The sequence below is a fragment of the Prinia subflava genome, chromosome 4 (assembly GCF_021018805.1).
Source record: "Prinia subflava isolate CZ2003 ecotype Zambia chromosome 4, Cam_Psub_1.2, whole genome shotgun sequence".
Lineage (NCBI taxonomy): Eukaryota > Metazoa > Chordata > Aves > Passeriformes > Cisticolidae > Prinia > Prinia subflava.
The window spans coordinates 39,926,188-39,948,950 of NC_086250.1; the positions used below are offsets into that span (position 1 = coordinate 39,926,188).

General features: G+C 40.2%; 1 protein-coding gene across 6 annotated transcripts in view; it reads left to right on the top strand.

Moving 5' to 3' along the window:
* Positions 1–22,763, top strand: part of GRIP1 (glutamate receptor interacting protein 1) — a 317,097-nt gene that overhangs the window by 227,395 nt on the left and 66,939 nt on the right. For all 6 annotated transcript variants that reach the window (XM_063396516.1, XM_063396518.1, XM_063396520.1 and 3 more), the window contains 5 exons: positions 7,276–7,411; positions 8,335–8,480; positions 13,252–13,335; positions 14,200–14,275; positions 15,637–15,782. In XM_063396516.1, the coding sequence (XP_063252586.1) occupies positions 7,276–7,411; positions 8,335–8,480; positions 13,252–13,335; positions 14,200–14,275; positions 15,637–15,782 (588 nt within the window). The remainder of the gene's footprint in view (positions 1–7,275; positions 7,412–8,334; positions 8,481–13,251; positions 13,336–14,199; positions 14,276–15,636; positions 15,783–22,763) is intronic.

Sequence of the window (22,763 nt, forward strand, 5' to 3'; positions counted from 1 at the left end):
ATTCCCCACCCAAGGTAACTATAATGTGGTGTGGAAGCAAGGGAAGTGTGAGCTCTGGAAAGCCCTGCAATGTCTGCCAGAGAGGTGAAGGTTGAGGCCATCAGGTCATTCATCGCTGGGCTCGTCTTTACCTTCCAATGTCTTTGCTTCATAAAGCTCCACCTTGACTGTTTAGTGAGCTGCTCTGGACCCAGCAAATGTCCAGGAATTTGACTGCCATCATAGATAATGAGGAAGCAAAAAAATGCGTGAATTTCTGAAACATAGCAAGTGCCTCAAGGTGGAACTGGTCCTCATCTGAAGATGAGGACGGTGATGACTGCGGATTTTCAAGTGATCAATGGATAGTATAGATACACTCTCAAAGAAAGCCATTGATGAAAACACTAGAACTTCCCAGCTGGCTTAAGGAATAAATGTGCTTTCACAAGACTACATCATTGAGCAAGCTGTAGTTTGCACTGTATCTTTATTCCATCCCTGCTGCAAGGTGGCATGTCAGGGATAAAAATACTTTTTTTGTTGGTAATAAAACTAGAAAAGGTTTTGTTGATGTGATTTAACTAAATCTGGATATTCTTACAGTAATATATTAAAGTGTTCATATTTACTGAAGCAAAATGTTTTAATGTTTTATATATTTTTTTTAAAATAACTCTTCCTCCAGTTGAATTTCTCTGCTCAGGGATTATAAATAGGGAATGATTGTGTTTAGCCTGATTTTTCCAGTCCTTGATGTAGAGCAAAAAAAAAAGGACAGAGAAAAGAATTCAGAAGTTGTGACTGATAAAAATTCCTAATGGACTCAGCTCTTAGAAGAATCAGATGTCATCATCTGTATTAAGATAACTCAGATTGATCTCTTTGCACAATATCTGTCTAAATAATGTCATGAATAATTTTAGGCTGATAGTACTTGGAATATTTGGGAGGATTTGGAGTACCAACATTCTCGTTTTGTTTTCTGGCACTATTGTGCAATTCAGTTGTTAATACAAGAGAACAGAACAAAACATGCTCGAAAACTCTTTCATTGTGGAATTTTTGCAAGCAGGACTATCCAGAGGACCAAAAAGCCTGTTGTTCCCTCATCAGCACTTACCTGGCTTGAAAAAGCATCTAGACATGTGGCCATCCATCTCTTGTTTTGGTCAGGGTATCTGCCACAGTTAGCCTGGAGAAACCTCTCTGCTTCTTACACAGCTGCTGCCATGGACCACTTTTTCCTCTAAATTCAAAGCAGTGGTTTTTTGCACCCTCATATGAAGCCATCCTTAGTAATTTTTCATAGATCATTCTAGTCTTTTCTGTGTGAAGTTGCTTTAATGTGAGAACTGATTTTACACTATGCCATGCTTTTTTTCACTTTCTGGCAAATGTTCTCTACTACTCCTGTCTACAAGGCGTGGATTCAGACACAAGCATGATGTTGTGCCTAGAGCATGTGCCATTGGCAGCATGGCTGTTCTTCTGCTGGAGAAGCACTGGGGCTGCACTGTAGGCTGTGGGATTCAATTTTGAAGCCCTGGGAAGGTAATAATGGTTTACCCAGTCATTGTTCACTTCTGAAATGTAATTACTGAAGTTACTGTAGTGTGCATACACTACAGTATAACTGTGGTAACTGTGTCATATATGTTTCTTTCAATACTCTCCTGTTAAGAAATTGGTGAGGTTTTTTCATTAAGAGCTGGGGTTTTTGTTCTTGCAGCTGTCTTTTTGATGGTTATTTGATTTTCAGGCTTCAGATATTTGTATGAAATTCTAACATTTTAGTTAGAAACAGAATTTCAAATACAATGCTTACATTTGTGGTTAAATTGAAGACCATCTTTGTTGAATGCCTCACTTGGGATTTAGAGACTGTTGGCTGCCAAAGATTCTGTGAATATGAAAAATGTACCCAAAACCAAACAGCACAAGAGCTAAGCTTGTTTTAGACAAGCAACCAGTGAACCCAGGTGTGAACTGTGCTGCTGTGTCCTACAGGCCTGGTGTTTTCAATGAATTATGTGATCATGTCTTGTATCACTGCTTGTGATGGATCATAGAATACCCTTATTTCCTTTTCTGTGTCATGCCTAGGCTAGGCAGACTTTTTCTAGTCTATAAGCACTGGTGGAAGGTACTTGGATTTTAGGTAATATTTTTGCAATGGCAAAGTTATCTTGTGGATGCTCTTATAGATGAAAAAAAAAAAAAGATAAAAACGAAATCATCTAATGCCCTGTACACAACCAGAACAGCTGTCAGTATAAAATGGATCTGTTTGAGACAGTTTTTTGCAGGTGTCTTAGCCTTACTTATCTTCTTTGCTTTCCCTGAAAATGGTGCACCATTTCACCTGTACATCTATACAGATTAGCCTGGCTGCTGACCCAAGGCAGCCTGCGTTGGCAGTGTTCCAAATTTACAGTCTTGTTGGGAGCTGCTGTGTGTTGTGCCTTGCAGATGTGCTCTGCTACCCCTCGCACCAGTTTGTCTTCACTGTGGGTCGCTGCTTTCTGAACTAGGACTGGTGTGGGGATTGTCCCTCCACATGCTGGAGGGGAGGCCACAGGGCAGGTTGTGACCAACTTCATGTCTTCAGACTGTCCTCGCTGATGTGGTTTTGTTTGTTTTTGATAGAAATGTGAGTGTTTTAGAAGTTAGTGACAGCCAGTCATAAAAAGGGCAACAAGGAATGGGCTGTTCATCATCTCTTGACATCCCTCTTGTCACACTAAGAGAAATACACATACCCACAGGACTTGAAACACTGAGTAAACATGATGTCTCCACTATAACAAACTGCTATCTGTTCCCAAGAATTGACTTTATCTTTATGTGATTTCTTATTAAGCCATGAGATGCCTACTGGGATGTAAAGCAAAATGTTTTCTCTGCAAAATTTCTGCTGATATACAAGGGAAAATCCAGTCAAGGACAGCATTCACTGTATTTTCAGCAAATTTACCAATTACTTACTTATTAATTATATATAGTTTTGGTAGGAAAATGTCAATAACAGCAAGTTTGGGGTTTTTTTTTTTACTTTTATTTTCGGTTCCATTTTTGCCCTGTTCCTGCTGCACTTAAATTCATTCACTGGGTAGAGAATAGAAGCAAGCACTTGACCTGTTTGTGTAGATTTTAGACATTTTGGGGGGGGGGGGTTAAATGAAATTTTCATAGAAGGGACTCAATAGCTGAAATGGAGACAAATATTTTTGAGTTTTACTTTAATATGTACATTAAGATATAGAATGGTAGTAATTTAGAAAATAAATTATAAAACTTTTGACTAAGAGTTCTCTCAGCTTTCAAATATTTTTTCTGTGAAAAAATCTCTTCTGTCATCTAGTATTGTTTTCTTTTTGAAAAAGTGAACATATGCCAGGTTCGTAAGTCTCGTGAGAATTTATTTTCTGTGCTGTTTATTAATTGAAAGATATTATTTACACACACCAAAAAGTAGAAAATGACAAGAAGTCTGCTCATGTAAAAAATACTAGAAGCTTGACTATGTTGCTATTATTGTTGAAGAAAAACTAGTCGTGGTATTTCTTCAATTTTACCTACCTGCAAGTTGTTGTATGTATTCATCCACTCACAGTAAGATTTACCCAGTCTTGAATTTGAGCATCTGCTTGTCTTTGAAGCTTTCTTGTGCTACGTTGAGTATCCCAGTAGTCCTCCAGGCTGCAGGGCAGGTCACAGTGTTAATGCACCAGCTGACCTGGCTGCAAGTCAGGCACACACGGTCATGATACTGCAACAGCAAGCCTGAGAAAAGCACCCAGACCAGCAATTTAGAAAACAGCAGCAGTGTAATGATTTTTTTAGAATTCAGCTGCTGGGTATGCTTCTGCTTACAGAACTGGAGATCTAAGGGAAGCTCTTTGGAGCAGAAACCTTTCTTTTTCACCTTATGTCTGCCTGTGTGTAAAAGTGTGCATATTTGTGCTCCCCTTGCCGAGCCATCTCCAGGATTCAGCAGGATTCCTGAATGCCCTACCAGAAGTAGGTGGATGCCAAGAAAGCTGTAGGGTGGCTGCTGCAGCATGGACAGGCATGGACCTGGGATGGTCCCTGCAACAGCAGGAAGCTGTGGAAGTCCTGAGGCAGTCCCAAGACCCTCTGTAGGCAAGGCAAGTCCCAGTGTGAATTCATAAAAAGTCTGGAGATAACTTCTGTGCTTTCCCTTCTGATGCTGACTATGCTAATATTATTACCTGTGTGAGAGTACATGTAGGAAAGAGCAAACTCCAGAGACTTCTAACTAATGAGGATTTTGCTGGTTGGCATAAGTAATGAATTATGAGTGAGGTGATACATGCAGTAGTTTGATTTTTTTACCCTCAAATTGCAATGTAGCATTGTCTTTACTAGGAAATAGAGACTGACGTTGCATTAGTTGGGGAATGCACGTACAGATGGGGTTGCGTGTTGTATTGGAAATGAAGTCCCAGAGTTGTTCTGATATTGAGCATTTCAGTAATACTCCAGTGGGATTAGTCTGTAATAATAATGCCAAAGCAATGCAGATGAGTAAGCATGTCATATATAGCATTATAAGAACAGTAATCATGTGCAGTTTAAGAAAGCGACAATGAAAAACAGAATGATGAGGGTATCAAATGGGCCTGGTTCAGAGCACTTGCAGGGATAACAGTCGCTTATGAGCAAAACCAGCTTAGGTATTTTAATTTCTTCCTGATATGATTATGTCCAACGAAAGCTACAAAATCCTTCAGAGCAGCAAACCTAATGAAACTACTGTGCATGCCTAGATGACCTTATTTGTCAGCGTGCAATGAGCACTTCAAACTGCTCCTCCCTTGCAGTGCTGGTGCGTCTTTCTCTCCTGCCTACCAAGGAAGAGTGCCTAGAAGCCATTGTTCTGTTGACAGAGGTAAACAGAAATTTGTCCTAATGAATGGTGAGAAGAATGAGCTTGGTCATCACTTTCCATGCCAGTAGTTGAAAAGAATTGTATAATTGTTAGCCTGCTTGAAACACTGCTTGGATCATCTGTTCTACGTGTACTTTGGGTAGTGGAATATTGCCCAGCACTGGATTGCAAACTCAGAACCTATGTAAAAGATCAAAACACACGACAATATTATGTTATGGCAAAAGATTAGACATTGCAATGCAGTGCAGTGCATTGTTTGTGTCCTGTATATGCATTGTGGCAAAGTATTTGTTAAAAAAAATTTAGATGGTTACTAAAAGCTGGATTGTACTACTGAGAATTACAAATGAAAGATTCGGTTTGGGAGGTAGGAAGAGAAGGGAATCATTTTTTGACTCCAGATCATGTGGTTGAGTATATCCTCAGTAAACGTGTCACATACTGGCAGAGCACCTGAGTTTGCATCGTGGGTGCCAGTGTACAGTATCTTTGGTTGCAGTAAGTACCATGACTAACTCTTGTATTCATTATGAATACTTACAGGTTTTCATAAAACTCAAAGTAGCATTTTGGTCCATAGCATCTCTACACCTGTATCTACGTGTCTACATGTTCAGAAGCAGGTAATCACATCTGTTGTTTCTGAACTGTCAAAGAGGCCAGATGTGAGCAAACATTATGGAAGCTCCTCAGCTTCCAGATGGTACCAAATGGTGGTTTGGTGTCAGCCAAGTTGGAGAATGTACTGGTTAGCTATGCTACTATCTGCATCTGACAACCTGTGTTGCTGAATGCATTGCAGAATTTTTTTGTAGTAGAAGCTTGATAAGCATAGAGGAAGTCTTGTCCAAGCATGTAATTCATGCTTTATAATGGTAGAAATGTGAATAACTGAAGTGCGGTCATCATCAGCTGGAATAGATAGAAAAGCCTGTCAGCCACCTAGGAATGGGCAGGAGCACAGGAGGATGCCACATCAGAAAAAGATTCAGCAGCTAATCCTATTAGAAATACTACCAAGGACTACCAGCCTATGCACCAGGACTGAAGTCTGTTCTGAATGATTTCCTCTATCTGCCACAATTTCCTCAAATACAGAGATGATGGTGGTGGTTTGGCAATTCTTGCTCAGGGCAGCAGTTCTTCATCGTAAGGTGAAAATGTGTTATGTCATCTCATCAGTCATGTGGAATGATCTTGATAGAGCCTTGTTGCTATTTGTATAGTGATACTTCTACGCTTACTGGTGAACATTTGAACATATACAAGGACCTTGTTTGGTTTTTTTGATGGCTTTTCATCTTTAAGTCTCATGCTGCCACAGCAAACTTGCTAGTGCAGTGCAGATATAGTGTTTCTTTACAGTGAATATGTGACGTTTGTATCTGATAAATTCACGTAAGAGCTGCTTATTAGTACTGAAAAGGATGATCCTGAGATGAATGATCCTTCCAGGATTTTAGTGGATCTTTAGGATTTCATGTATTTTTCCAGAATACCTAGGCAGCTGGTGGTTTTACTAGGTCTTCCCCGACTGGAAGCGGTGGCTTTCCAAAGAGTTGCAGTCCTGCTGAAACTGCATATGTAGGTTACCTTGTCCATCCATGTGCAATAAGGACCTCTCTTTTTGAAAGTTTGAGGCTTTTTGTTGCACGTGACCTGCCTTTGTTGTCTGTGAAACTAACTTACCATTTTCCAATAATGGAGAAACTGCAGAAGAGAGTGTTTTAGCACGTGAAGGAAATTTTATATACACTTAATCATTATGAAAGCCCTTCATTTACTTTATACCTGTTCTGCAGAGATTGCAGAGAGTAACAGTGGAGCTGTATTTATGTAAAAATAGGGAATAAAACTGTTAAGATCTGATGTATCTCGGTCTGGATTCTTGTCTATATTCAGTTGTTCCTATTAACACTGACATCTGCTAGAGGCCTCAAAGTGAGTCTGAACCTAAAATTATAGTTCTATTATATCATTGTGTGGTTTACCCTTCTATTTAATCAGTTCAAGTGCAGTATAAAACATAGAGGTCAGAGATAGAGAGCAGAAAATGAGAAAAGATAGCTTTTTTAATATGTGAAACAAGTATCTTTAGTTTTAAGTGTTCCCAGTCTTCATATTTGTGGGCTCTGTACAGTATACTAGCACACTGGTGTAATTTTTATAACCTTTTACAGAACATATGGCTCAAGATTTATCTATATGCAGAGCCTTGTGGACAGAACTTGTGAATTATAACATAAAAAATCTCCAGATGTACATGGTATTTCTTACTAACACAGAATGATTTTCTTGGGAAGAAGGTGACATATTAGAAAGGCAACATCTGTGTTACTACTTAAATTTTAATAATGTGAATAATTTTCTTTCAACAGAGGAATTCAAGGGCTCAACAATAGTTGAATTAATGAAAAAAGAAGGCACCACCCTAGGGCTCACAGTATCGGGTGGTATCGACAAGGATGGGAAACCAAGAGTATCTAACCTTCGTCAAGGAGGAATCGCTGCTAGGTAACCGCATCTCAGGCTACAAAATGCATTATAAGATGTGATTGCTTCAGAAATATGCACTGCATCAGAAAGGTCACCTAAAAATATGTGACTGATGCATCTGTAATGGCAGCCCATCACACTGGAGAACCTCAGAGGGAAATGGCAACAGCTGGTTCGTCTTGTTGCTCAAGGCTACTTTGATAAAAACCAGAAATATCAATGAGATCTTTGAAAGTTGTCGTAAGACTCATGATATTTCTTCTAAATTATATATGTTTTATTTCTCTATTTTTTGTCTTTTAACAAAAACTTGAGAGAAGTAGCATAACATACTGAGGCAAAAAAAAACCAAAATGGAAAAAAGAATTATAGTACTACCATAATTTAATTCCTTTTTAACTCTTCATTAGATAGCTTTGAGATTAAAGTCATAAGTCCTTGCTTGTTGCTACAGTGGAAAGAAAAAAAACTATTACTCATGAGTGAGACAATTCAAAAGATAAGGGTTGAGCTAAATCATCCCAAGTAACTGAGTAGAACATATGTTTTTGGCCTTGGCCCATCTCCTGATGATGTGATGTCAGCTGTGAAGGCAACCAATGTCCAAAGAAAAATTTTTTTGAACATTTCCCAAAGAGAGAGACAAGGATGAGGACATGAAGAAGATGACTTCCCAGATCCCTTGTTCAGACCATCCAACTCCCTTATTGTACAGCTGATTTTGTACCTCAGGAATGAATAATGCAACAATGTCCTTATTTTAATATTTAACAAGCTAGAGTAGATTAAGATGTTAACATGCCACTTTCTGTTAGAAAAATCAGCTAGTTTTAATCTAGATTCATGAAACAAAATCTTACAATCACTAGACAGTAATGTAAAGGATTTAGTTTGGTTTATCAGATCTGTCTTTCACAAAAGGAATATGTACTTTTCCCTAGGAGTGACCAGCTGGATGTCGGGGACTACATCAAATCTGTGAATGGAATCAACCTGACCAAATTTCGCCACGATGAGATCATCAGCCTGCTCAAGAATGTTGGTGAAAGGGTTGTGTTAGAAGTGGAGTATGAGCTGCCTCCAGTCTGTAAGTATTTGCAGAGCAAACTGAAAACCTAAGCAGAATAGGGGATGTAGTCGACAGTGAGATGGGCATGATTGGTAATAGTCATTTTAGTATTGGTTCTTTTTTAATTTTCTATTCCTAATTTTGTTTTTTCTGCACCTTGTCACAGAGTGTTGAAGCAGTACAAAAGAACTGGCAGTACAGAGGGATGCTGTCAGATGTTTTAGAAGCAGAAATCCCAACAACAACAGGGCAGAGTTATCAGTCTCTGCTTTTTGTTGGTTTGTGGTTTTCTGTGGGTGAGAATTAGTTTTTGGTTCGTTGGTTTTGGATGTTTGGTTGGATTTTGTTTGGGATTTTTGTTTGCTGCTTTGCAGTTTCGAATACTGGTAGTTATTCTGGTGGAAATTAGATTAAGTAGATTCCAGTGGAAATTAGATTAAGTAGGGCAAGCAAATCCTTCTTTTTCCAGTAAGGTCCTCTGAGATGAGACCAGTGAGTATATTTGCTAGTTCTGCTTCTGCCTTTTCCTTTCTTCTCTCTGCTTGCACCACCATCCCTCTCTCCTAAGTAATCAACATCCTTTGGGACTTTTCTAGTCTTTTCTGACACCACATTTAGGCAAAATTTCATTTCTAGAGCAGAAGACACAGTGGGATAGGCCATAAGGATACACGAACTTGCAAGAAATGTGTGACTGAAACAAGGTCTTTCACTGAGCAGGATTTTCTTCAAAATACAAGTTTATGCTCACACCAAAGTTACAGATTGCTAATGAATGTTTTCCTTGCCTCTCCTCTGCTCTGTCTTCATGTGCTTGTGTCTGTAACGATGTGTCTGTAGGACAAAGGCAGTGTGAATCGAGTCTGTCAGGTATGAAGTGAAAGACAGAGAAACAGTGAGTTGAACACCTGGGTCCTAAAATGAAGGAGTGTCAGGTGGCTGACTGTCAGCAAGGGGCTGCACCAGGCACACCCTTGAAAGACTTTGTGCTCATTCATTCTGCTCAGTGGAGGGCAGAAAATGTGGTTTCCTGGTGTCTGGCCAGAAGAATCTCAGGTGCCAACTGGGAAGCTCTTGTCTTCTTAAATAAAGAGTTTGCTTGCAAAAGAATTTAAAAAAAAATCCATCGCTGTTTTTTGTGCTCAGAAGCTGATGAACTTCCCCACAGTTTTCTAGCAGCTGGAGGGTTAGTCAAGTCATGCATTTGGGGTTTTTTTACAACCTTCTGATAAGCACATTAAAAAAATTTTGAATGTCCTCTGTTGATTAGTGTTTGCTTGTGGTGAGGGAACTTCACGATCTGAAGCACAGTATCTGAATTAATCAGCTGAGTTCAGAGTTACTTTGCTGCAGATGTAGTTGTATCAGCATTATTTGTTTTGCATTTATTCAACTGGGCTTCCTTTGCTTTTCATCCTCTTTTAGCATTTGTGCCATTCTAGTTCACTGAGACTGGATTTTGCCACACTGAATTACAGGAGCATTTGTAACTTTTTCTTTAAGTCCTTGGAATTTCCAGCCTCTTCATACAAGCATAGATAATAAAGTTGGACATAATTAGCAGTCTAGTTGTTTCCATGAACTACTAGTGAGCAAACTGTTTTTGTTAAACATGTAAGTTTTCCAGTAAGTCATGCGGAGAAGTTCTGGCACTTCCCTCCTATACATAATGAAATTCTACTGTTGTTTCTATGCTTGCTCCCTCAGAGAGAGGACTGTCATAGTTTCAGAGCCAGGAAATGTCAATCACTTAATAATGATGGATTAAATTTGGCTGAGCACTAGTAATCCCGCTCCCTAGTGCTTCCTTCCATTTCTGAAATGTTCCCAGCAGGAGCATCCAGCTGCTGTTTTCAGCACGAGCCACCTCAGTGTTTAAAGCTGGAAGGTGAGCAGTGCTTGCCTCACGTCTGCCTTTTGCTCTTGGCAAGGGTTAAGGGTTTATTTCCCACAGCAGGCTGAGGTGCACCTGCGTGGCTGTTCCCAAGTGGGAACAGCCATTCCTCACTGCCGAGCTGCGGGTTTCACCTCTCCCCAGTGGAGAAGTTACAGGCCACACCAAACAAGTGGGGAAGTGTGGATTCATCATGAGCTACACGCGAGGCCACTTTCTGCCAATAGGAATGAAGGCAACAGTTGTCTTCTCTCATAATTCATTTTAGCCAGTGAAATGTTTCTGACTGAAAACAACCACATGGCCTCAGTAACACAGTCGTGGTCTCCAAGCTGTAGCAGGTGTTCCTACAGCACAGAGCAGTGCTCTGGAGGGCCATCTTTCACTGTTTTCCTAAGGAAATGAGGTTTATGTCATTTCACTGGGTGGTTCTCCTGGTTCCCTGCAGTAACTTTTTTATAGGGACTGAAAAACTCCGAAAAAAGTACATTATTACATAGAGTACATCTGGAAATAAACACTTGAGTGAATTGTGAGCAGGGGAGTTCTCAGAGAGAGAGGGGAAGGGGCAGAGAGCGCTGAGGGCTCTCTGCTTTTCTGGTGCCTTCCATGATTGGCAGCATGCACAGGGTAGCCTGTGGCATCCATTGCCCCCTCAGGGTACCCTGACAGGGAAACTCTGGCTATTGCAGGCAGAAACATTAAATGACACAAGTTTTCATTAGTTCTGCTGCTCACGGAGCATGTATTTTACAGAGCTAGGTTGGTTTGGGCTTGATTTTATTTTAATTTTATGTGTGTTTGTGCTGTTTGCAGTATTTGACTGGAAGGTGAGAAGCCTGAGTGCATGTGATTTTGCACAGAGTCCTTTTCCCATTGGAAAAGAGAGTTGTTAGACCCTGCCAAAGTTTTTCCTGTAAAATCTAATAGCAAACTGTCTTCTGGTCTCTTAACAGCAGTGGTTTCAAATTCTGTAAAGTGGATTATCACACCCAAATGCATTCGTTTGTACACTAGGTTTCTCACCTCCTACTCCAGCTGTACACCCAATTCTTCAGTACTTCCAGAGAAAATACTGACTCAACTAGAAGCCAAAGAACTTCTTTACTAACTCACCAATTATGAGGGAGCATGCTGCATTTTGAAAAAGAATAAAAAATCCCTATGACAATGAAATGCATTATGCATCATAATCTAGTAACCTGAGATCAAAGAAACACCCCAAAAATCTTGTCTTCTCTCTAAGCAGCAAAAATAAATGTTTTCATAGCTAAACAGCAAGCTCAATGGTTACTCTTAAGAATTTTGTGTCATTTTCATCTCACTGTGTGTCATGGGTTTGGACTGGCTAGATGTTAATGCACCCATGAGTATGTTTTTCTTAGCAACTACTGTGGGATGTGATGAGGAACAGAGCAGAGCAGGCTCACAAGTTGAAAACAGAAGACAAAAACTTTATTACATTACATAGGAACAGAAATAGAAAGGAAAACTCTAAACACACACACACAAAACAGAAATGAAACCTTTCCAGAACATTTCTTCTCCCAATTTCTACCCCCTACACATTACCCTCCATAGACGAAAAAACCTTGGGTTTTAAATCAAACAATCACCACTCAAAAAAACCTAATCTTCAATTCAGCAAGGGAGAGAGGAGTCTTTCTCACACTACAGACTGCTCCTCAGAAAAACACAGGTCTACCCTTTATGTGTGTTTGTGTCACTCGTGGCCACCACTTGGCTACCATGGTGACACTCTCTTCTCCATGTCCAGCGCTCTCACCACTGTCCATGGGCCAAAGCTGCATACAGGGCTCTTTCTAAGGATGCTTGCATGCCAGGCTCTCCCCATTTTTCCCCTGGGGCCAAGGGTTTCTTCTCTGAGGGCAGAGGGCACCACTACACTCTCTTCCTCTCTTCTCTGTTCGCTCCACTGCAGCAAGTCGAGCTGGCTACATCCACCCCAAAATGCAGTTTATGTTCAAAAGAGTCTCGAGTTCAGTCTATGGCTGACATTATGCGAGAAAAGTCCAGCCCACAAAGCTACTCTTCTCATTCTTTGCCCATCCAGGATTCTTTTCATCTTCTGACTTTATCATCTCGGTCCCAAGCTGTTTCTCTCTCTCTTCTGAAACTACCAGTCATGAGAATCAATGTCTAAGAAAAGTTTCTTTCTGCCAAGAAGGGGTTAGGAGCTTCTAGCTCTCAGCAGGGCTGCAGGCTCAGGCACTCCTAGGCTGGGCACCTTCTCCCAGAGGGGGGGTGGGGTGAGCACACACAGAAGGCACCTCCACAGTTTTCCACCCCTCCATCCTGGACAGGGCAGCTCAGTTCCAGTCCTGTCCACTCTCTTCTCCCCCCGGGGCCCAGCTTACTTCAGCCTGGCCGTGTGGTTCTCCTCAGCCCGGCCATGTGGCTGCCCTCCCCCACTCAGCCTAAAGCTGAGCAGGGGAGAGGAGATGTTCCCACTGCTGAAACCGGAACCCAAAAGAGGCAGACCTTCTGAGAGTCCTTGCTTTTAACTCCTTGTGTCCTCGGAGGCGTGTCCAACCCCTCAGTGGCCACTAAAAAATGCCAACATTCAAACCTGACCACTAATTGGTTTGCCCACAACTCCCTGCAAAAATTCACTTCCCCCTCAAACCGAGATACTGTGTATTTTCATATTTTCTAACACTCTTCTGTAACTGTAAGAAAAGCAAAATTATGCCATAATTTGAACAGTAAGACTCAAATTCCTCGGCTTTTATATGCATCTGTCTTTTTCCTTACCATTGTCACTCTGCAAAGTATATAGCCCAAAATTCTCTCAGAAAAGACAGAATATATAATTTCTAATTTCTATAATTAGAAAAATAATAACCGTTAAGGTTTGGATTATTTTTCTTTCAGCTGTACAAGGATCAGGTCTCATCTTTAGAACTGTGGAAGTTACTTTACATAAAGAGGGGAACACTTTTGGATTTGTAATAAGAGGTGAGTTATTGTTGAGTTTGAACTCTGTATTTTCTTGTTTAAAAAAAAAGGTGGTAAGTTTTTAAAGCATTCAGAAATATGTCAAGATTTATGGCTTACAGTTTGTAAAAATCGATATATTACACTTTTCATACCATCATGTATTGCTTTTGTGACCTGCTTTAATTTTTGTTTATGGAAGAACCTTAAGTAATTAACTATGCCAAGGAAACATGACAAATTCTGGTCACATAAGACCAGATTCTGCTACCACTGAAATCACCAGGAAGATCATAGTTCTTTAAAAAAGATTCACATATAGTATTAGGCATTAAATCTGATTAATACTACTCGTAGTCTGAATGTACTACTAAAATATTATCACTGACTTGGAGAACAGAAGAAAAGATGCAGCTGTTAACGAATATACCCCAGTAATGAATTATTACTTTCTTCAGGGAAAATGTCTTTTTTATTTAATACATAAATTACTTAGTGGTCACTTTTTTCTTTGAAAGACGATGGATAACCAAAATGGACGATGGATAAAGTACAGGGTTTTTTTTCCTCTGTGCTGCAAACATTGCAGAACAATGTGTTCACACTGAGATCACATTTTCAGAGTAAAGGTTCTAAGAAAAAAATGTGCATTTAGTAAGAATCCCTCCACAAAAAAGTTTTTAAAGAATCATTTATACATAGAGTAAGCTGATTTTATTTAGGTAAAATTCAGTGAAGGGTCATATTAATGGCTTGGCCATTTTCTGGTCTTTTTAGGCCATCTGTGAAGGTGCATGCTACAAGATGTAGGCTTGCCTTTTGGAAATGAGTTTTCATAAAAAGCATAAAATGAAGGTATACTTTCTCTGACTTTTTCCTTTCTAGGTGGAGCACATGATGACAGAAATAAATCTCGTCCTGTTGTAATAACGTGTGTCAGACCTGGAGGGCCTGCTGACAGGTACAATTCATCTTTCTCTGGAGTTCATGTGAAACAGAAATGGAGAAAGGTGAATTATTTGGGACAGAAGTTAAGATCTCGGGTGAAATAGATGCATTGAAACACAGTCCTTTGAAATTCATGGTTTGTCTTTAATTGTTGCAATAGAAATAAAAACCACTGCAGCAATACTAATCGGCGAGTACAGAGGCTCAGCGCGTTACGGTGTGTGTGAACTTTAATTTAGAATCCTGCACCTAAAATAATTAGAATAAATTCCTGCAATAGGTCAGAGCACAGGTTTTTACATTCTTTAGACAACTGATGTAGCTCTTAATTATTCTTTTTGTACTCTAACACCACAATCTTTTTCTCTTGCAGTTCAGAATAATACTGTGACAAGTTTGAGTATTGTATTATTCTGTTAAGATGTTTGTATATATCTACATGTGAGGTCACACAAAACTTTACCTAGAAAACCTCGGAGTACTGATTTATTTTTTGGCCATATTTGTATATAATACCATCTTGTATATATATATATATAAAGAAAGAATATTCACTTTATTTTTGTATACAAACTGTATTTTCAAAAATGGTATTGGTGTCCTTAAACTATTAAAGAACCTCAAAGGGCAGCTTTTTTAAAGCAGATTGATATCTGTAGCCTATGCTGACATTTTTGACCTTGGAAACATTAACTGAGAAGAAAATGTTTCGAGAGGGTATTTCTTTTGTTCCCTCACTTTTTTCTCTCCCTCATCCCTGGTTACATTGTTTTTCTCTATGATTCTTAATCTGACAGTGTTAGTATTTCAGTTTGTATTATAATTCTGAATAGGACATGAAATATACCTAGGAGACAGCATTTTAGATTTAGAGCTGAATTACTTTTAGGTAGGAAGAAAGGAAAACTGGAATTATACAAGTAAAAGATATTTTAAAAGAAAAACAATAAATGGACATTCATATTTTGCAATCTGTTTCAGCACCCATCTGTTTGCACCTCGTGTTTATTTTTAAGAAAATATTGGAGGAGGATGTGTTTATGTATGTATGAAAAAAGAGTTGCGTGGACAAGGCAGAAAGAAAGCATATGTTGAGCAGAAGCTATACTTAGTTGCAGTTTAACGCAATTTAACGTGACTTGATTATTTTACTGTGTGGTAAGCTGTTTTCCAGTCACTGACTTTCCAATTAAAGCAATTTCCTTTCCACTGCTCCCTCTGATCATTCTCACTGTCAAAGTAAATGTTAAGTGTTAAGGCAAGAGGGATGGGTGTCAGGGAGGGTGCAAGAGAATCGCTTTGCATAAAAATGGTATTATCTCCAAATCAATATATCTGACACTAACAAAGATCATTGCTTTATTCTCCCTTCAGAGAGGGCACAATCAAACCTGGGGACAGGCTGCTGAGTGTTGATGGGATCCGACTGTTGGGAACAACACATGCTGAAGCCATGAGCATTCTCAAACAATGCGGGCAGGAGGCGACTCTGCTGGTTGAATACGACGTCTCAGTGATGGGTAGGTTGTGGCATGGAAGTGGGGCTGCAATCCTGGGAGCCTTCTGGGATGTTTCGCTGCCTGTTCTCCATGAGCTATTTTAGAAGTGATTGTGACCTGTTACGCTCCTAGCAGCACTGCTATTCCCTTCTGCATCGTGTCATTAATCTTGGGTTCATAAGGAGGTGAGCGGTATTTTACTGTAATTTAGCATTCTGACATTCCGTGGTTTGTAGGCTGAAACCATAGTGTGGATTCTAGCAAAGTAACTTTTCCACTGACTAGTTTATAATAAAGGTTAATGAAGTGTAAGCATTTCTGTGTCACATGAAAGAGGGGATACTTGATCTAACAAGAATTCTTTTGCCTTTTGCCAGTGCTGCTAGGTTGGCTGAGACATAATTAAAAAGTCAGAAGACTGCCACAAGGAAAAGAAAAGGGAAAGGAAAATTTGTTAAGAAACACGGAGGTGGCAAATCATGGCTCGAAAAATGAGCTTAGATGTTATGCAAACTTCGATTGAACTCACTGAAAGTATGGAAGGTTTTTTGGGAAATCAAGTAGACCTGATGATATTTAACAAGAGATTTGGAATTGACTTGTTTCCATTTGTTTTGGAAATTGTTGTATCCCCTCAATTTTTTCAAGATACAGAAAATTCATAGCAGCAAGAAACAGAAATACTCACCAGTCAGACTGAAATATTTCTTGTCTGTTTGGGGATTTTTCACTTCTTTGTCTGCTCAGTTCTACAGACAGGTTGCTAGCCTAGCAGCAAAGCAGCCTCCTAGGGATTTGTGAAATAGCACTGTCAAACTTCAAAGCCTTGGAAAAGATTAATACTGAAAAGAATAATGTCAGATATTTGCTTATTCTGGAACAACCCTCTTTATTCTTCTCTGAGACACAGATTTCTCTTTTTTTATTACAATATATGTCTCTGTTTACTTAACTGTCAAGAATTGAAGTGGCAGGTTTGTGTAGTGTCTGGCAGGCCTGATGGACAGCTGTACAGATTCATGTCCAGAAAGGTGGAGACAGGTCAGATGAACTCTAGCTTCTGAGGAGAACTAGAATTTAGGTGTTTTCATTTGTTTCTTCTTTTTCTTTGAAAGACGATGGATGACCAAACCCTGTCTATCATCACAGTTAAATCAAGATTCTTTCTATTCCACTTTTTCTAAAAGGAACCCCTGGCTTTAGACAAAGTTCCCAGCAAACTTTCATTTTAGAGAAAACTCCCTTCCCCATTTTCCTTGTATACCCCAGGGGGAGAGCAGCCTCCATTTCAATGAGAATCCTTTGGAAATCTTTGCTGGTTTCTGTAAGGGGGAGAACACATGATGAAATACTCTGTTGTGTCCTAAACTGTAGCTTGTTCAAAGCAGGAACCTTCTTTTCAGTACTATCTGGATAGAGCTCAGTTCAGGAGGACACAGAACTTGGTTGGAAATTCCAGGCTTGTAACTCAAAAGGCAGCACCTACCAATTAGTCTCTTCGTGTCATTTTCTCTCTGAATAAACTCTCTTTTGCTCTCAGCACCAAATCTGGGTTTATCATTCCTGGCTGCCTGGCAATGAATGTGTTATCCAATGGAAATTAAAGGAGGTAGAAGAACCTGAGACTTGTGGAGTCAGAAAGAAAGAAGGAAAGGGAAATCAAACACTGGGAAATGTATGGAATGGTGGTCCAGCAGAGTCTGCAAGAAGAAATAAGGAGAGAACCAGCAGACTGTCTTTCTAATGCATTGTGATTTTTTTAGATATTACCTAGCCCCCAGGAGGGGTTGATTTTTTTCGAATTTGCATGCCCTGCATAGTATTTTAGCAGTGATGTGAACAGAAGATTGTGTTGGGAAGTTCTCTTGTGCAGTTATGTTATGACCATGGTGCAAAGGCTGAAAATCATTCATCCTAATCCATTGAATCCTGGCCCAGGAAACCTTTGCTCATTTGAATCTTCTCTTAGCTCTGCTCAAGAGCAGGAAAGTCAAAGTTGGGAGTAACACAAAAGAGAGAACATGAGTCATGAAGAGAAATTTAAGAATTACAGGAATGTTACTCTTTTCCCCAACTCATATGTTACCCATAAACTGTTTGTAATCCTATCTAAGGGTTGATGTGAATTTGATAATTGGCTAAAACAAAGGAAGAGTATTGGGTAAGGTGACTTTTCAATAACCGATGCTTGAAAATAGACTAGTAGGTTAGCCTGCTTGGAGGAGGCAGAAACGATCCCAAAGCTACACAGAAGTCTTGTGTATTCTGTAGGGTCCTCCTGGAATAAGCTGTCAGTAGAATATATTATTCGTAGAGATATAATTGTAGCACTATTTGCTTTAATACCTTCTCTTCTGTTAGTGGATGGTAATATCCTGTAAAGTAGAATTGCATGTGGCCAGAACTGGAAAGAGCCGTAAAATACATTCTGATAGCATGAAATTGGAACTTGATTTGAAATGGTTTTACTAGATGAAGAAAATAATCCTGAACTATTTTTCAACTACAGTCCTGTAGTGTGTAACTGACTTTTCTGACTGCTGTAAGCATAAGCTGTTTCAAAAGTGCTGTATTTCTCAAAGTTTAGTTCTTCCAGCTGAAGTCTTCAAGAGGTCACTTGGGAAGCTTGTACATTTTATTGTTTCTGGACCCCAGACAAACTGGAGCAAAGAAAGCATCAAGGGGTTCTGTGCAAGGTAATCAAGTGTGTATATAATGTAAGAGATGTGGCTATTCCTGTTGAGTCTCTGGGGTTACACCTGTGCTTGTTTAAGTACATCCTGAAATCTCTTGCTCAGCTGGGTCCTAGGAAATAAACTTGTCAATTCAGCATCTTGGAAGAGAGTTGGGTTTGGTTTTTTTTAGATTCTGCTGAAAATATTTCCAGGTTGGTGTGTGGAGTGTACTGCTGTGCAGTTTCAAAGAGACTTTGACATAGCAGGAGTTTGAAAATACCAAGATAAGCCTCAGGAAAATTGGAAAACCTAATTTCCAAGGAAGTATTCTGTAATGTGATAAAAGTTACATTTGAAGTTGTGGAAGGTGCAGTCTTCCAAATGTTATTCTGTTTTCCAAAACACATTCTCCAATCTTGAAGCATGGTGATTGCTTACCTTTCTTGTTGATTTTAGAGGAAATTACCTGTGTTTTTTTAATTTTGTAATGCTTTACTAATGCTGCATTTCAGCGTTTGCAAAGGACATGGGTGTGGTGACTCGCTGTACACAAAACTGTATAGAAGAGGTAACTTTATCTTTGTGGGCCTTACTACTTTTCTCTGTAATCCTTACACCTTAAGTGTCCAGGCTTTCTGGTCATGTGGATCCCCTATTTTCATCTAGTGGTGGGAGAGGTCTGTATAGTACAGCTCTCTGTGCCCTATGATTATACCTCACGATTACATCCTCATTTTGAGGAAGAGTAGAGGCAAAGTGGTAGCTGGCAGTGACTTGCTGCCACTGTCAAGATAATTTTGCAACCTGAATCCTCTCCTGTGGCAATCAAATAGAAAATATTAATTCCAAGCTCTAAGGTTAGGTTAGGGAGACTGAAATTCTCACTGTTATGCAGTAGTCATATGAAGTATCATAATTAGCTGCTCACAGCAAGAACGCAGCACTAATAACAAGCTACAAATTAAGATTCACAGCCTCTGTCTAAAACACGAAACAAAAGTTTATCAGGATACTGAAGCTGAAGAGATGCAGTTTCCCTTCAGGTTTTCAAAGTTCTGCCATGATGGCACTGGGGTCTGTGTTGTCTCTATCACTGGGGTTGCATCTGCTTGGGTAACCTTCCATATTTGCTCTGAAAGGGAGCAATCAGACAAGTTCAAAGGTAATGACTATCTTGAGTTTAAATTCTGACCATTTTTATGTAAATGTTCATAAATGGCTGCTGCTGATCTTTTGAGCAACCTAGTTTTTAAGTCATTGATGTTTGTGCTGGAGCAATCTTTGAATCAAGAATACTGTAGTTAAATAAAACTAATAGTTTATGCTGGAACTTTGGCACAAAAGGAGGCTTTTTTTAGTTGTTTGCACTTGTGAGACACAACATCTTTCTCTCTTATCTCTTCAATGGCTGTTTGTTGGTTCAAATCACTCTGTGGTGTTCAGGAGTGAAGGAACATATTGCACTTTCAAATTCCATATGTTTTTCCGGCTTCTTTAACAGTTCTTGCTCTTATTTGAGCCAGAATAGATTTGCTGGAATGTGGCACCCTGTAAGTGTTCTCTACAAAACAGAAATAGTCAGCTTGTTTGCTGTTGCAAATCTACCAGAGTCACCCTGACACAGAACCACTTGATTTTAACTAGAGCAACGCCCTCTATTTTCTGAACTCACTGTTTAACACTGACAGAACTCTCTGGAAAGGGGATTATTGATGCAGAGACATCTGCTAGTCAATCTGTTCGCCAGCCTTATGCAAGGCTTTTGCCTCTTTAAGTTCACCCTTTAAAATAAGCTAATGAATGAATGAATGAATTAATTAATTAATTAATGCTGTAATGATCATATGAAAGTATATTTAGAGAAATCTGCCTCACCTTTTAGCAGTTCTGCCTGACAAGAAGAGCACTAGGGAGAGAAAATTTGCACAGTTTAAAGATCAGGTGAGATAATCTGTGGTATAGTGTAGACTTTCAGTAATTTGTGGGAGGCAAGAAAGAAAGGAGAAAAAAGAACTTATGGGCTGACCCTTAAGTTTCATAAAGCAATATCACTAAAGTGCATTGAAAGCTGTGGAGACCCTTAAAAGTTAGAGATTTTACAAGCCCAAAGGAACAGGAGCCCCAGAGACTCCAAGATCTTCCTAAGCTTTAAAAGTGTTGCAAGACCTTGGAAGCTGATGTAAAGTCAGGAACCTTCCTGTAGGATTCCACACTGCCTTTTTCTTCTGTTGCTTTACAAACTTAAAATTTACATTTCCTTTGTCTCATATAGGGGTTTGACAGAACAAATGGATAGCATACTCTAGCATTTGACTGGAACTGCAGGTCTCCTGGCTATCACAGGGCGATAGATTTAGATCCCTTGAAATTCTAAGTATTAATTAGTTGCTTAAAACTTTGAAGAAGTTTTCTTGTCTTATGTTGCTTCAGAGACAGAATGAAAATTTGTGTGCAAAGCAAAGGTCATGATAGCTGTATTAGTTGAGGCATTGCTTTAAATACTGCTACACAATGACATACACAAGTTACGTTACAAGACAGTGCTGGAAGTCAAAATGTTGAGCGTTCCACTTGGGAAATGTCAGAAGTGAGACTGTCTGCTCAGCTACTGTCCAGAGAGGTGTGTGTACAGTACAGTCACAGGAGAGATAATAACCTTTTTATGCAGCTATTCACTTTGAATTTTATTTCTGCCTCCAGTGTGTGACCACAGGCTTATTGAAGGTACTGCCCAGATCCTTGTCTAAATGCAAAGTTATTAATTTCCTGGTGTTTTTTCCTGAGGCCCTAATCCTGCCACAGTTTGATTGCTTCAGGCAATATGCAGATCTCAGGGAGGAAACCTCTGAGTCTCAAGGTCATTCCATGCGTAGTGGATCTTTCTTACAGCAGAAGATGACACAGACATAACCCTAACAGTTCCAGAAATACCCACTTACAGATGTGTCACCAGGTGAAACACGTGGAATTTTTTTGTCTCTCATGGGGGCTAAGGAGTAATTCACATTCAGTGAGCAGATAGTTAAATCTGTGTGCTGTGGCACGTTAGTCTCATCTTACTGTGCTGGTTACTTGTTTAGCAAACACATGGCATGTTCTGCTGTTGGTGCCAGATGCCTGCATCAGAGACACCAGTATAGACTGACACTCAGCCATGGATATGTGCAATAAATAACTTTTCTCTTTGTAGTGCTAGCAAGCTGTGCTAAGGCACAGGGAGATGGTTCAAGACAGCCAGCACAGCTTCACCAAGGGCAAGTCCTGCCTGACCAACCCATTGGGCTTCTATGATGTAGCAGCTGTATCAGTGGACAGGGGAAGGGCTACAGATATCATCTCTCTGGACTTCTGTAAAGCTTTTGGTACAATCTCCCACAACATCTTTTGCTCTAAACTGGAGAGAAGTGGATTCAGTGGATGGACTGTTGTTAGATGGATAAGGAACTGATGGGGCAGTCGCATCCTGAGGGTGGTGGTTAATGGCTCAAAGTCCCAATGGGCATCAGTGACAAGAGGTGTCCCTCAGAGGATGAATATTATTTAATATCTTCGTTGATGACACAGATGAAGGGATCAAGTGCACCCTCAGCACATTTGCAGATGACACTGAGCTGGGTGCTGCAGGTGACACATCTGAAGCACAGGACACCATCCAGAGGGACCTGGACAGGCCTGAGAACTGGGCCCATGGCAATCTCATGAGGTTTGACAAGGCCAAGTGCTGGTGCTGCACCTGGATCGGGGCAAACCCTGGAATCAGCCCAGGCTGGGATGAGCAGATGGAGAGCAGCCCTGCTGGGAAGGACTCGGGGGTTCCGGGGAGGAGAGGCTGGACATGACCCAGCCATGGGCACTCACAGCACAGAGAGCCAAAGGTGTCCTGGGCTGCATCCAGAGCAGCGTGGGCAGCAGGGGAGGGAGGTGGTTCTGCCCCTCTGCTCTGCTCTGGTGACACCCCACCTGCAGGGCTGCACCCAGCTCTGGGGTCCCCAGCACAGGAAGGACATGGACCTGTTGGACAGAGTCCAGAGGAGGCCACCAAGATGATCAGAGGGATGGAGCACCTCTCCTGTGAGGCAAAGCTGAGAGAGTTGGGGTTGTTTAGCCTGAAAAAACAGAAGGTTTTGGGTAACTTAATTGTTGCCTTCCAGTACCTGAAGGAAGCCAGCAAGAAAAATGGAGAGAGGCTTGTTACAAGGGCTTGTAATAACAGGACAAGGGGCAATGGGTTCAAACTGAAAGAAAGTAGGTTTGGATTAGATACAAGGAACAAATCCTTCACTTAGGGGTAGTGAGGCACTGGAACAGGTAGCCCAGAGAAGTGGCT